Raw genomic sequence first — 15,768 nt, forward strand, 5'->3', positions numbered from 1 at the left:
GAAATTAAAGGATACGCCCATGACTTTGGTGAAGAGATCATCTTCATTTTGTGGGACTTTATTGTTGTTGAGATCAGTCTCAAGGTTTTTAACGTTGCTCTCCATTTGGCGTAATGTCTTTTGTATATCAGCCGTAGAGACTCGGGCGGCTCTATCGATGTGCGGCAGGTCGTCTGCGAAAGTCATCAATTCTGGAAACTTTCGTTCCACAGTATCAGCAAGGTAATGAAGAAGAGTTGTCTTGTTCTCTATGTCTTTTGTACTTGATAACTGCAAAAAACAATACAATTATTAGTTATTACTTAAATATTCTTCAACATTTCAAGTTTGCTAAGTGAAATGATTCTGGTGCACACATACGGTTAAGAAAAATAATAGATTGCTGTTATTAAAAAAAAAGATAAACAAGTAGAAATGCTCCAAATAAAAATTTGGTAACATAACATCAAAAATAATAGATTGCTGTTATAAAAAAAAAATGATAAACAAGTAGAAATGCTCCAAATAACCATTTGGTAGCATAACATCAATACATAGCGGTAATGGTGTTAACTATCGAGAATCGATTGTGAAAAGTCAAAGCCGAGACCGATACCTTACACAACAGTGAAGATCGACAGGCGAAAAATGACTGCTTTTGCCACAATGTAGTGCATGATGACGATGACGTTTCTGTGACCGCAGGAGACAAAGATGTGTCTACATGGTTGTGGGAGTTGATTAGAATTTTGCAGCGATTGTGGAAGATGGTGATAATGTCTACACGACCGCGGAAGATGTTCAGAATTTCGCCGCAATTGCATAAGACGATGAAGATGTCCACACAACTGCGGGAGACTATGGTGATGTCTACACAGTTGCGGGAGATGATCAGAATTTTGCCGTATTAGCAGAAGACAATGATGATGTTCAAATGATCGTGGGACATGTTCATAACTCTGCGTAATTGTGGAAAATTATAATAATGTCCAAATCACTGCGGTACAAAATTCAATATTTGACTGTGAACGCGGAAGACGTTGATAAGTTTTGGGGACTGCGGTTTAGTGCGTTTTGAAGTGATAAATCCTAAATTTGCTGGTTAGAGTTTTTCATTGCTGCATTAATTTTTTCTTTGCCTGAAAAACACCCCCTCTCCAAAATTATTTTAAGGAAGAGCCTAGGGGTTGGTGTAGTATATCCAATCCATACAAAAAATTTGTTAAAAAATACCATTATCAGTGTTGAGAATTGATTTTTCAGGTATCAGTATTGAGAATCGATATATTTTTGTATCGGCACTAATTTCTAGTAACAACAATGAAAATATAAGTTGATAACATAAAGGACTTTAAACCTGTGTCATGATTTTACCAGCGGAATTTTAGAGCAGAGACATGAGATTTATTTTCAAAGAATTTATTTAAGTTTTGTTTTGAGATAAACCACAGTCTAGCTTGTTTAGGAATCTAAAAAATTACCTTAGGTAAATAACTAATTTCAAAACCAAAAGCTTGACCGTTTCTTGATCCACTGTTCATAATATTTCCTAACAATAAAACGAGCTCCAACATTTGAGCAAACTTTCTGCTTTGTTTGACTTCTTCACAAGCTGCTGTTGCTGCGACAATGTCCTGAAAAAAATATTAATATAATACTTTTAGTTTTAGAAGTAACAGTAGATGTTTTACTATTTTAAATGGAAATCTATTATTTACTCAAACAGAGGAAACCTTTTCCCAAATTAATTTTGACTAATTATAATTAACTGTGAGCGTGAATTTTAAACAAATACCCTAAGAAATATTGATTTCAACTTCCCTTTCAAACATTTTGTTAGACATTTGATGCACAAGCAGATACTGTTTAAAATGTTTGATTGGGAAAGGAAAATATAAACGTTTGAACTTATCAGATATAACCAAGTGTATGGCTGAAGAAAAAAACTTAAGAAATCCAAAAGTAGATACTAACAAACATTGCTTACATCAATAAAATATGTATGTACACAGCATAAGTTTCACATACGTTTCACATAAGTTTCACCCCATCAGTGAAATTATGCAAATGGAGAACCAATAAAACAAACTTGTTAACTTACAGGTTTAATATCTTGAACTATTTCAGTGTAATGAAGACGAAACCTCATCGATTTCAGCCTTGGAAGCAGTCTTTTAATTTCAGCCAGCTGAAAAAAGCATAGTTAAAAGTATTATTTTTGCTTCGCTTACATAAACCAAACAAATCATTCAGGGATACCATGCTATGTTAATTTATATTTTAAGAGATTATTCAGATTGGTCAAATACATATTTTAAGTACGAGTGCTAGTCAAGGAGAGAACCATTAAGGTAACCTTTCACTATCACATGTACCTTAGGTAACTATGTTAGCCTTTTATATGTTACTGTTACATTCACAAATTCACATTTGTTTGAAATACTTTTGCATGTGTCAGTTTTCATCAAGCGTAAGGACAAAAACATTTTAGCGAATTTACCATGTAGGGAATAAGCTATTACCGTAGTACTCATTGTAAGACCTGGACCCGGGACCGATTTACATTTTTCGTTTTGAGGTCCCTAGAGACCAAAAACACCATCCGTTCAAATTCATATATACAGTAGAACCTCTTTAATCCGAACTAATTAGGACCAGGGGTAGTTCGGACTATTGAACAGTTCGGATTACAGAACATATTGTTGTTTTTTTTTAAATTGATCAACATTATTTTGGTAAAAGTGAAAAAATGTTTTATAAAGTAAAATACAGTGTTTAATTAACACAATAGTAAACATGGTGAATAAACAGGTACTGTAAATTAAATACAGTATACAATAAAGAACTGCTGTACTGTGTATAGAGTACAGCAATGAGGGGTTCGGATTAGTGGACGTTCGGATTACGGGGGTTCGGATTAAAGAAGTTCTACTGTATATATATTATATGTGTCCGTTAGCGCGATAACTCGAGAAAAAATTATCCGACTTTGAAGAAATTTAGTATGAACGTGTAAACCTACATTTATTCGAACGAGTTTGCGAACCAGCATGATCAGGCTATGGGAACATGGGCTTATGGGGGGTTTTATGGGGTAAAAATAGGTTTTTCCCAAACCATTTTGTAGAGATTAAAAAAACAAATAATTTAGTATATTGAAGCATTATTGTGCGCCTAACGGTTATGGAGAAAATTCCAAAAAAATTTAAATTTAAAATTCCCATGTTTTTCTTATGGAGAATAAGTCAACTGTTGTAGTTTGCTTGTTTATGAACATGTTTTGATTGAATTTGGAAAATACATTAATTTCTTAGTTAACTATTAACATTTTATAACAAAAACACTTTTTTACCCTCCCTGTTGCAGCAAACCTAAGTACTCGTTAAAATAATTCTATTTAAATAGGGAATAAATGTGTTATTTTTAAGGAGGCATTTTAGTGTAAATCCAATCAGGCAAATTGAAATTCGCTTAGTCTGCAGGTTTGCTGCAGCGGGGGTATTTTGAATCTGAGCACAGCACAGATAAATATCATTAATCATCAATTGTTATATTTTGACTTAATGTGGTTGAATTCTTACCGTAACAGCGAAGTGTTCAGCTTCTGTTAGCTCATCAGCATCACAGTTTAGTTCAGATAATCTTTTTAGTTGATCAGGAGGCGGCAGGTAGGTGATAAGTTGTTCTAACACACTGTCTGATAGGATTGTTGTATCACATTGTAAGATTAATTTCTTGACAGCCTAAAAAGTGCCAGGTACATTTAAATTATCAGTCAATACTTATCATTATAGCAAAAACTATCTTGAGATGATTACAACAGAATTATAATGGTGTGGATTCTGTTGATGTCACTATTTTGAGATCAGTATAGGTTACAAAAGTTGGCGAAATTTGGTACAATAGGTATAACTGTTGAGCGTTGAGTATTAGGGAGAGGCGAGAGAATGTATATACGCACACAAGTAGCCAGGCTGTAGTGTGGAATTTCAACACGTTAAAAACCAATATTGATTACCTACTAAAAACTTCTTCTACTCTATGAACACAAGCCTGGGAACAATTTACGCACTTCTTTAGAACTAGGCCAAGTTTGCATCACGCTGTGCCAAGCCGTTTCTTTCTTAAAAGACCTAGACTGATCTAGGTCTTTCTTTTTGACTAGGTGGAAAATGTTCTGAATGAAAAGCGACCAGCAGTCTCAGTTCTCCTCAACCAACCGGACAGCACCCAAAGATATTGAATGGTCTACTGGCAGAGTAAATTTAAATGTAAACAGCAAAAAGCGTGTCTCCTGTGTCGTCAGGAATCCCTGGCAGTAAACACAATTGGGTGATTATGAATTGGTCATTAAATGCAGGTACAACTTAAAGTACCTGTGACCTGACAAGAAGTGCTTGAGGCAGTTAGCAAAGCCAGTCACAGACCATGATCAGTCATCCAGGCATTTACTATGTACATAACCTGGTTCAGTTTCAGTTGGGCCAGGACTCATATTTCAATGTATGTTGAAAATGGCATTTTACAGAACATGTAACAAATGCTTGTTCCATTTGGGACTGCCAAAAATATATTTATGAAATAAGAAAATTCATAAATATATTCATCAGCAGAACTAAGAAAACAGGAGGTTTTACAATGGGGCAAAATGTCTTAAAAATATACTTAACTCTTAAAAACTACATGATTTATGACGGTAACATGGAACCAGTTGATCAATAAATTTCAGTGACTTTAGGGTGGACACGACATTAAAACACACGATCTTTAGTACCAAAAGGAAAATACTTTTCAGTGACTTGAACATGGGATAGTTGGGCATAGGTACAATATTTTGTGCCGTAACGATTTTGAGCTGGTTGCCTGCCTCCGTAACTCTCTATTCAAATCAGTGAATTTTGTGACTTCCGTGATTTCAGTGACCGGTGGACACCCTGCTGGTAACTAGCTTATCTATTTACAATCTAGTAACTTTTCTTACTGATATTTTAACTAATGTATACTTACTGCATAATTGAGGTATTTTAAACTTCCACCAAGAACAATGGACAGGTTTTGAGCAGCTTTGGCTTCTAATACTTTCAAGGCTTTAACTTTTTTCAATGTACCACCTCTAAAAAAATCACATACACAATTTGTTAAAACCAATATTAAAACATATGTGATTGTGTGTTAACTGATGCTTCTATCAATTGAACCTCTCCCTCCCACACTTAAGTCCGAGACACTAACCACTAGGCTAGCAACACATCTCTAATATTCCTCCTAATCCTAATATCATCAAATATTCTAACTTCAGAATATTTTTATTATTTCCAAAGATAGTTAAGAAATAAAAACTGAGTTGTTGTTCTAAGAGTTGGTTTTTAAAATAAAACTTTGAATCATCCTTTGAATATTCGCTTTGAACACTCTTGATTATCTGAGGTTGTTCGGATATAGACTATCTGGGTTATTGAGAATCTCGGATAACATGGAGGTTTTTTAGATTTTGAGGTTAGGGTTACGGTGTGGTACCACATTAGGAAGTCAAAGATTTGTAAAGTATATGTTTTGATAACAATGCATAGTGAATACAAAATGATCAATAATTGGTACTTTGATGGAAAATGTTAAGGCAGTGTTATTATGGAGAACAATAACTCAAAACATGCTTAACACATCTTAAATTGTCTTGGAAAACTTTAAATACAGTATTATTAAATGATGCCAAGCTAACACTCAACAGGATAAAATAAAAACACAATAAGGTGGATCCCCACAGTTTTTTAAGTATAAAACTAATTATTGTTTGATACAAAAATAGTGTACAAAATAACAAAAGCCTACAGGAACTTGAATGGTTATGAAAATCTTAAATACGAAAATATAAAATAAAACAAGACATCTTTAATGTGAAACTGTAACATACACAGCACAAGTAACTGTATGATAAAAAAACAGATACGGCAAAACCTTTTATATCCAGTATAGGCGGGACCAGGGTCATAATGAATAAACGAATTAGGTACCCGATAAACAGATTTTACCGATTTTTGAGATGTACACAGTTAAAAAACACCTTCAGAAGGTCTCTGCAATACTCGCAATACAGGAGCGTGTTGATGTTGCGTGTCCTTTGGATGTTTTTATTTTCAGAGAAAATATTGAAAACTTTTAACAAATTGTTAAGAATGATTAACAAACAAAATACTGATGCTACATATATTGTTTTCATTTTTTTCAGATGCTTTTCAATTATCTGTAAAGTGATGATGAGTGAGGCGGTAGAATAAAAGACACTTCTCAATAAGTTATAGTTCAAGTAGCATTTTGTTTAAATCTGAATCTAGCTTAATAAAATCAATAAGTAGAACAATGGTTTAGTATTTCAGTTGGATACTGCTATTCATTGGCTTTAGGCTCTCGGCTACACTTACTTGTCAATCACATCATCAACCTTCCTGACAGGAGGTTTTGAAGAGAATTTCGCTGTTAATCCGTCTAGAATGTCTGGTGATGCTAGTTTTTCTTCCTGAACTTTTACCCAGAACGATTTTTCAGACAGTTTCTGTGGTTTTATCTGAAATTGAAATTCACCAATAAATTTCTTGATAATGGTATTAAAACGATTTAAATGGTTTTGTTTTTAGTAAATACCCAAAATAACATGTATTTAACCCATTGAGGAAGACACACGAGTCTGACTCGATGCCACCCCGGGTGGACTGGACGCCCACACACAAGTCCGACTCGATGTGTGCGTTGCGTCGTAATTATTGACGTAGTTCTAAGTTTTTCCGACATATGGTGTTGCCATGTCCTTCGCGAATGTCTGAACTGACGAATAACATATTGTTTTGGTCTGTTGGCCATCCTGTTGATTTCTTATTTCAATTATTGTAAAGCGTCATCTGTTCGTATTGACGTTTGACGGCAGTCAAAACCGCCCACCGTTTACCGAGTGTTTGTTTTGGTTATGTTTTGATTATGGATCGTGAAAATTTACATTCTTCTGAGGTAGATCAGTATTTAGACAGTGATTATGAGTTCGACTCTGAAACGTGCAGTGACGAAAGTGTTGTGGACATAATCGTTCATCACAGTGACAAAAATGAACGGCCTGTGGACTTCCTTGAATTTAGGCCTAGTGCTTCTAATTACAAATCTCGGCTATCACCGAGATTATTTGATGAACTTGAAGAGGAGTTTGATCAGTATGAGAACAGTAAGGTAGGCCTAACTAATAATAATCCTACTAATGAAGTGGATATGGTTCCAAGTACAAGCACTGGTATGGAGCCCAGGCCTAGCACTTCTACTATGGAGCCTAGGCCTAGCACTAGTACTATGGAGCCTATGCCTATGTTTATGCCTTGTAGTAGTACTTCTGTTCCTAATATTGAGGCTAATAGGCCTACTACAAAAAATGTATCTAGTAAAAGGAAAATAAAGCTTCCAAATTCGGAAAAACCTAACAAAAAAATTAAACCTACAAACAATTCTCTGGTTACCAAAAAACAAAAACCTGGTAGGCCTAAGAAATCAAAAACACCCCAAAAGGGCAAATGTAGGCCCAACAATAAAAAAACTTCAAAAAACCCCAAAAAAGGTAAAGGTAAGAAACCAAAGATCGTTGATAGCGATTGGCCTTGGTTAGATGTAAAAAATGCCCCTAAACAAATTGAATTCCGCGGTGTACCTGGAATAAATGTACACACACTACGTAGCTTAGGTGAGAACCCAACAGAATTAGATACATTTATGCAGTTTGTGGGGAATGAATTCTGGGATATGGTAGTTACAGAAACCAATGACTACGCTAGAAAACTGTTGGGAACCCCTGGTAGGAAGATGTTGAAGACTGATAAAAAGTGGGTAGATGTTACTAGGGATGAGCTAAAAGTGTATTTTGCGCTCTATGTGAATATGGGTCAGGTGAAGAAGCCAGAACTCAAACACTATTGGTCCCACAGACAAATATTAGAGACACCTATATTTACCAACACAATGTCATTTGAGAGATTCACAATCATATCTCGATTTCTTCATTTTTACGATGAAAACACTGAAAGTGACATCCAGAATGATAAGTTGAAAAAACTGAGACCCGTTATAAGATATTTGGAGACCAAGTTTCTACACATGCTTGAACCTGAAAGAAATATCGCCCTAGATGAAACCCTTCTAAAAATGAGAAGCAGGCTCGGTATAATCCAATTTAATCCCATGAAAAGGGCCCGATTCGGAGTTAAAATTTATAAAGTATGTGAGTCTTCCTCTGAGTACTGCTGCACATTCAAAATATATGTTGGGGATGACAAAGTTGACGACACATTGGCTAGTGAAGCTGTCACACTTGATTTGCTGCAGCCTTTTTGGGGAATGGGGTATGTTGTCTACCTTGATAATTGGTATTCCTCCCCCCTCCTGTATACTAAGCTTATTGAAAAGGATACACATGCTGTGGGTACTGCTTTATTGATAAGGAGATGTATGCCACAAGTATTCAAGCATGTTGAGCTGCCAAAGGGGGAAGCGATCAAACGATCTGGTCGGGGCGTCCTTGCTGTGAAATGGAGCTATCGCAAACATGTACATATGATATCAACTGTACACGAAGACATTGATATGGAAGTATCCAAAATTGTGAATGAAGGAGACCAACAAGTAGAAATAAAAAAACCTAAATGTGTCATCGACTATAACCAAGGTATGTTGGTCGTAGATCGACAGGATCAGGTCTTGTTGACCTTTCCTATAATGAGGAGAACTGTGAAGGCCTATAAGATTTTTTTTATCTTCTTGATATGACACTCTACATTCTACAATGCATTCTGCATTTTCAAGAAAATCAAAAAGATAAAAAAGATGCATTTCACTGACTTTTGACTAAACCTAGTCGAACAGATTTTGACCTCAGTTACGATTCCAGCCAAGACGTCGCCTGGAAAAGCCCCAATTAATCCGTCCCCATTGCGCCTTCAGTCAAAGCAGTGGGCACATTTTCCTATGAAGGTCCCACCCACAGAAAATAAACTTCATCCAACAAGAGCTTGTAAAGTATGTACAGCAAACAAGAAGAGGTCTGAGACTGCATGGATGTACGAACGGTGTAAAGTTCCGCTGCATCTTGAGAAATGTTTTGTGGCATTTCACACCAAGCTAAACTACTAAAATCCTGTAGTTGAACATGTATATAGTGTAAATAGAACTTAGTGACTGCAATAATGAACCCAGTTTTTATAAGTTTTATTTCAATGTAATTTTCCATGACGAACAAAATGTTGCTGAAATCGCATCAAAATGCGGAATTGTAAGTAATCACAAAACTTTTTATTGCATGTTTATTTTTATAGATATAAGGGTAATTTTTTGTTTCCACATAAAAAATAAAATGAAGTTTCAGAAAATATATAGTTTTGATGGTTTATACGGTTCAAAATAATTTTTATTTCACTTTGCTTTTGAAATTTAAAATTTTTATTTTTTATTTTTAATATGATTTTTTTTATACAATTTTATTTTTTCATATGCTCAATAACTATATACTTTTCTTAAAGAACAGAAATTTTTTTACAAAATAAAAAAAATTATTAGTTTATCACTATTAATAACTGTTTTACAAAAGTTTTACCAATGGCCTGCAAAACAGCTGATTTTAACTGCCTCCTGAAGGGCTGTTTGGAATCAAGTATACTACTTCCTTAATGGGTTAAATAAATATACGCACAGTATTCCAGTTGGCTCTCTTCAACCCTTCTATTTGCCATTTCTTCTTAGGCTTCAACCCGTGTGGAAGGACATCAGGGTCATTGATGCGTGGGGGTGCCATGAACCCACCCATCATCGGGGGAGGTGGTGGTCCCATACCAGGTGGTGGAGGAGGTGGTGGAGGTCCCATCCCTGGCATAGGTGGGGGTGGAGGACCTCTGGCATTAGGAAAAGGTGGTGGAGGAGGGGGTGGCGGTCCACCTCCACCAGGCATTGGAGGAGGTGGGGGAGGTCTTGGACCCAGAGTCAGACCAGGGGGTGGAGGAGGAAGACTTCCCTGGAAACAACAAGGCAAATTAAACAAAAATATTAATATACATAAAAAAACAATGGTTTTATTAAAATAACATATCATTTCAATCATGATATAAATCAAAAAATATGAATTGCTTTATTAGATAAGTGAGATAAAATGAGTGGTTCAGATTTGATAAGACTGTGACAATAGAGTCTTTAAATATAAACATTTCAATTTGAATGTTTAGTCCTGATACACTGTTATCTGTTCTGTTTTGTTTTTTAAGGTACATCCTGCCTGAGTAACAGCCCTGCGACTCCTACAGATTACCTAGAAAGAACTAATACTCGTCTGAAACAAGACAAATTCCAGTGGAAGGAGATTTCTCCAAGTAAACTATTAAATTAGGTGAACAGCTGTTGTTGGTAGTGTCAATCAAAAAAGTTGACATCACAAAACAACTCAGTCTACATACAACATACATGGATTCTCAAAACCATCTAGCTGCATTTCTGTTGGTTACGAGCAACAAACACTCTAATAGAGTTGGCGGGATGTGCTTTCAATACTTTTCCTGTGTCACAAAACTTACCTTGCCCATATCTCCACCACCAGCCATGTAATCTTGAAGAGCTTTCTCAGCCAAAACTTGCTTGGCCTCAGCTTCTTGCCTCATCAACAATGCTTCTTCAAGTTTCCGCTCCATCTCTTCTAAACGTCTCTCTGATTCGCCTCTGGATTTTTCTATAACAGAAGAGTATTAAAAGTAAGAATTTCATATTAGATTTTGGAGGGACATTTAAACAAATAAACATAAAATAAAAGAGCAGACGTCAAGGATTTGCTCAAAGAGATAAATCAGAGGTAAAATAAAAATTATACTATATGAAAGTCTACAATAACATTACTTGTTATTTTTGTTGGCAGTAAGTTACTGATATAAATGTTGTATTTGAATGTAACATACCGACTAGATTGTCAATGAGAGGTTGAACATCGATGTTGAATCTTCGTGTCATGGTAAAATCTGGATCACATCCACCCCGGTGAAGAACTATTTGTGATACACACTCTTCTATCAGCTTGTAGTAGGCCGGCCTGAAAAAATTTTAATTGGTAATAAAAAAAATTTTGATATTCACATTAGTTTAAATCAATTTAAATGAAAAGTCGGTATTCACATAAGGTTGTACAAAAAAATTAACAAACCTAGAAAAAAAAAATAAAAAAATTTACTGGCTCCTGTACTAAACATAATAACTTTTTAACCTGCCTAAACAACTTAACAATATAAGGCACATGTTGTTCAGAGGTTTATTGCGGACATTTTCCATCACGATGGTAAAAAACAATACACAAGGGTTTTGATTTGGAATCTGATCCCGTCCTCAGGTGAAAAAAAAACTTAACTAACACACTACAACTAACAATACACAAACGCCCAACCTAAGTTGGAGTACACTACAGAGAGTAGAAGTAAAAAAAAAACACTCAGTCTCACTGGAGGAGTCATTGCGAACTGTGCGATTAGTGTTCCATTGTGTGAGCTGTTTACCTTACACCTTTTATAATAATAATAATAATTCTTATATTGCAGTCAACAAAGTACATTGATAAGTACGTCAATAAATAATGTTTGTGAAAAAATCCATGTTAAATCTTGCATTTTGTCACAATAAGTGTTATTAAACAATAAAATTGAAACTAAATTTCTATTTACTAAACACCAGTGCTTGAATTTATTTTTGCGACATTTCCTAAAATTTAGATATCTAGCGGTTGTTCATGAAATCGTCAACAGAGTACAGCACATTGGACACCAAAAGGCGTTTTAGCCGAGATTTGAATTTGTTTTTTGTTTCAGCTTGATTGATGCCAACAGGGAGTTTGTTGAGGATTGTGATGCCAATCTGCGAAGGCAAACACTCAAACGCTACACTTCTATGTTGTTGAGTTCGGTAATTGTCTCTGCCCCTAGTATCATAATCATGGACATCTCGGCCCTGCACTAGTGAGCATTCATACTTACAGTACATGGCCACATCCAAGACGTAGAGACAGGGTACAGTGAGCAATCCCCACACCCGGAAAGCATTTTTACACGAGTCTCTCCTCTGTAGAGGTTATCGATTTAGAAAATGTTATAGACTTCGTGTTTTGTGATTGGATATTATTTGCATGTTGTATCATGACTTGACTGCTATATAGTTCATAATTTTTGACTGCTACTTTCTGTAGTGTATTCCAACATAGGTTGGGTGTTTGTGTATTGTTAGTTGTAATGTGTTAGTTAAGTTTTTTTCACCTGAGGAAGGGATCAGATTCCAGATCCCGAAACGTTGTGTATTGTTTTTTACCATCGTGATGGAAAATGTCCGCAATAAACCTTTGAACAACATTAAGTCACCATCACCAATAATGAACGTCAAACAAAGGAGTAAGGCACATGATCAAAAAGGTTTTGAGATAAAATTTAAGAGTAATTTAATAGACTTAACACGTTCGCTACCGCAATAGTACAAAATTTTTCATTCATATGGACCAGCGACGCACATATGCGACAGCCGGTTTCTACCCATGGACTGTCGTCATGCGACAGCTAGTCACATTAAAATAGAATGACGCTGCATATTTGCGTAGATGTCCTAATGTAATCAAAACGCTTATATCTTTGTAACAGCTATTTAAAAGCCCTGAATTTTCTGCAGTGGTCTACAGGGATGTCTGTCCCACAACTGCGTCGCTTGGTCTGTGGATATGGTGATTGGTGACGTCGTGTGATAGTTGGAACTGTTTTTTACTTTGATGCATCACTATATGTCTGTATGCTGTATGTATGCTGCTTTATGCTATGTAGCTTTTATATTTGTTCAATTATAAAATGTTCTTAAAAAATCCATTTTTCTTGAAAAATCAATTTTTTTCTTACTTACTTTAACCTAAAAACATAAACAAAAATAAACTGTTACATACATGCGGCGTTTGGTCTATTTAAAAAAAAAATGTTAACTGTTTTCTGTGCTTTATACAAGGCGTTGCAAATATGCGACATTAAAATAGGTTATAAAAAAAAAAAAAAAAAACAAGAATATATTATTTACAAACACGACTGCAGCGTATTACAAAGTAAATGGTCACTGTTTAACAGGTTTTCGCCCGTGGTCTGGGTGTACTAACTAAGGGACAGCCGGTCTATGTGTAATTGAATTGTATGTCTGTGGCAATGGCCGTGGTGTCGCATATATGCAACGCAAACATGTTAATGATGCAAAACAGCACAAAGGCATATACTAAAATACCTACTTATTAATTTATAAAAAAAAAACAATCTAACCTAATGAGTGCATCATCTCTTATGAAGAGCAAGTGTTGTAGAATAGACAGCAAGTATGGTTCGGCTGGGGAGTCCATCACAAGGTTTTTGACAACCTCGAAGCAATCGTTGACATCATCAACATCAAGCCGCACGTTGTCAAACCTCTGTAGAAGTTCGTAGTAGTCTTCCTCTTTGTGATCTATGAATACTTTTAACTGGACACCCAACTGTTCATCCCCTCCCTGCTCAGTTTCTTTCTCTAAAGTCTGAAAGTAAACAAGGATTTTATTTTAATTAGAAACTCAGATATAAGATGTTTAAAATACAAGTAGATTAAAATCATTTAAATCAAAAATACATTATTTTTGAAAATTCAAATCACGATTTAAGTAAAGGGTGGTGAAAGAATCACACACTATCTAGTTTCAAATTCATGGTAAGGACCATTTAACTGAATTTGAAAACCAAATATCTATATAAACATTTAGACAAACTAATTTGACCGACATCATATGAAATATAAGCTTTAGTAAAAATTCAAAACATAAGACAATCAATATCCAATATCTGAATTATAAAAATCAGCAAACCAAAATTTATTGAATAGGCTTATCATCACTCATGATAAAGGTCTAGTAAAGTTTGTTGAAGTTGATTCAAGTATCAAAGCCCACCAGAAGAAACTATTAGGAGAAGTCCATGAGTACATCAACTAACCATCTTCACAATAGTGTAAATAATATGACGATACACGTTTACCACATAGCCCTTACATACATGTTACAGTTTGAGTTATTTCATTTGATATTTTATCAGTAATTTTCATTAGCCTACTTGCTAACAAACTATTGAGGGATAAAAATTATTTTCTGTCATTTAATTCTAACCTTAAATTCTTTGACGAATAAATCTTACAAGTACCTACATAAAATAAGAAACATTTAGAGAAAAGTTACTTACATCCAAAATGTCCATAAGGCCTGCCCTCATGATTTCATTTCTCAAATGAAGGCGGAATTCCAACTCATCGGGGCCATCTGGAGTGGTGACAATGGCGTTGATGAATTGCAGGCACACAATCTGAACATAGGAATATAAAATCAAAATTTGAACAATACTGTGCAAATGTACCTCATATATTCTGTACAATATGCTAATGGCTTTTACTGAGACACAATAAACCCAAAAATGTTAACAAATAAACAAATATAGACGTTCCAGTTACATTGCATAACACTTTGGTAATAGTGAACACATTGATAAAAACCAATAAAATTCAATATTTAAAAAAAACGGCAATAAGCTATAACCTGGGGGTCTAGTATAGAACTGCTACAGTTGGACTATTGGTTGACCAAATGTTATTAGTTTTGCAAGTGTGATAAATGAGTGGATGGCTCTGGTGGAAATTGAAAGGGATGGACTGGACATAAAATCTCAGGCATTTTGTTACTTTTTCTTATCCTTATGGTGTGTGTGTGTTGTTGATTTGTTTTCAAAATCTTATGAACACAAAACGATAATGTTATCATCATGATGGAAAATAGGCATAAATAAATTAGTGTCAATTCACAGAGTTCAAAGGGTTAGATATGACCTCATAATAAAACAATTCATAATTTTATAAAAATGTGAATGTGTACCAAAACATGGAACACACCAAGTTGAATAAAATGTTGTAAAGACTTTAGTGTCTTCCATAAAAATGTTGTTTTGACTGTATACTGTTACATTAAGCTGTGTACTGTATGTTTATTGCTTACCCTTAGCTGAACATTGCCCTTGATCAAAGCATCAACAATGGGCTGGAAGCGGTTGGTTTGTCTTCTCATCTCTCCGCTCATGGTGATAGCTTCTAGTACCCGCTCATGTCCGTCGGGAGGCACCAAACACACGGCCGCCAACACTCGTACAGCCTCCAACATCACCGCTGACTTGTTGGCATCTAGAGACTGAGCTACAATCGTGAGGGCTTCCTTCTGACTGAAAACTTGCTTCATCCCGGCAGTGTTGTTCATTATAGCTCGCAGGCACTTGAGGCATTCACATTGGATCTTGTCATATTTGTAGTCACTAAAAAACACAGAGGTTGTTACTTGCTTGTTTATTAAGTAGAGGTAGGAGATATTCTTCAAGTAACATAGTAATCTCAATTAATGGCATAGGCTAATAATACAGTTTCTTTACTGAGGCCAAAAAATATGTATTACAAACTACTTACTTTGTGGTAATCAAGAAAAGCAAGTTTTAGCCACTTGTTTTAATCTCTTCCCCTCATAGGTACCCAAGGTCATATCACCAAACCATCATTAACATCAAACTATGTATCTGTACCTGAAATGTGCAATCTAGGAGTCACACAGATAACTAGGTACTAAACTTTGGGGTGATAACTTTTTGTTGCATAACATAAGAGAAAAAATTATGAAACCGACATGGTTATATGAATACTTAATCTTTGGGGCTTGTACAAATTATGAAA

General features: G+C 35.2%; 1 protein-coding gene across 3 annotated transcripts in view; it reads right to left on the minus strand.

Annotated features, from left to right (window-relative positions):
- Window positions 1–15,768, minus strand: part of LOC128997909 (protein diaphanous) — a 44,698-nt gene that overhangs the window by 15,355 nt on the left and 13,575 nt on the right. For all 3 annotated transcript variants that reach the window (XR_008491167.1, XM_054423732.1, XM_054423731.1), the window contains exons 6-17: window positions 15,050–15,359; window positions 14,247–14,366; window positions 13,305–13,552; window positions 10,938–11,068; window positions 10,563–10,714; window positions 9,692–10,009; window positions 6,399–6,541; window positions 4,987–5,092; window positions 3,561–3,722; window positions 2,081–2,167; window positions 1,461–1,613; window positions 16–270 (exon numbers count right to left, since the gene is read on the minus strand). Coding sequence is in view for 2 of the 3 variants with exons in the window: in XM_054423732.1 (XP_054279707.1) it covers window positions 16–270; window positions 1,461–1,613; window positions 2,081–2,167; window positions 3,561–3,722; window positions 4,987–5,092; window positions 6,399–6,541; window positions 9,692–10,009; window positions 10,563–10,714; window positions 10,938–11,068; window positions 13,305–13,552; window positions 14,247–14,366; window positions 15,050–15,359 (2,185 nt within the window). In the remaining variant the exon portion in view is untranslated. The remainder of the gene's footprint in view (window positions 1–15; window positions 271–1,460; window positions 1,614–2,080; window positions 2,168–3,560; window positions 3,723–4,986; window positions 5,093–6,398; window positions 6,542–9,691; window positions 10,010–10,562; window positions 10,715–10,937; window positions 11,069–13,304; window positions 13,553–14,246; window positions 14,367–15,049; window positions 15,360–15,768) is intronic.

This window comes from Macrosteles quadrilineatus, unplaced genomic scaffold, assembly GCF_028750875.1.
Source record: "Macrosteles quadrilineatus isolate MER2022 unplaced genomic scaffold, UCM_ALF_1.0 Scaffold_7__1_contigs__length_78375512, whole genome shotgun sequence".
Lineage (NCBI taxonomy): Eukaryota > Metazoa > Arthropoda > Insecta > Hemiptera > Cicadellidae > Macrosteles > Macrosteles quadrilineatus.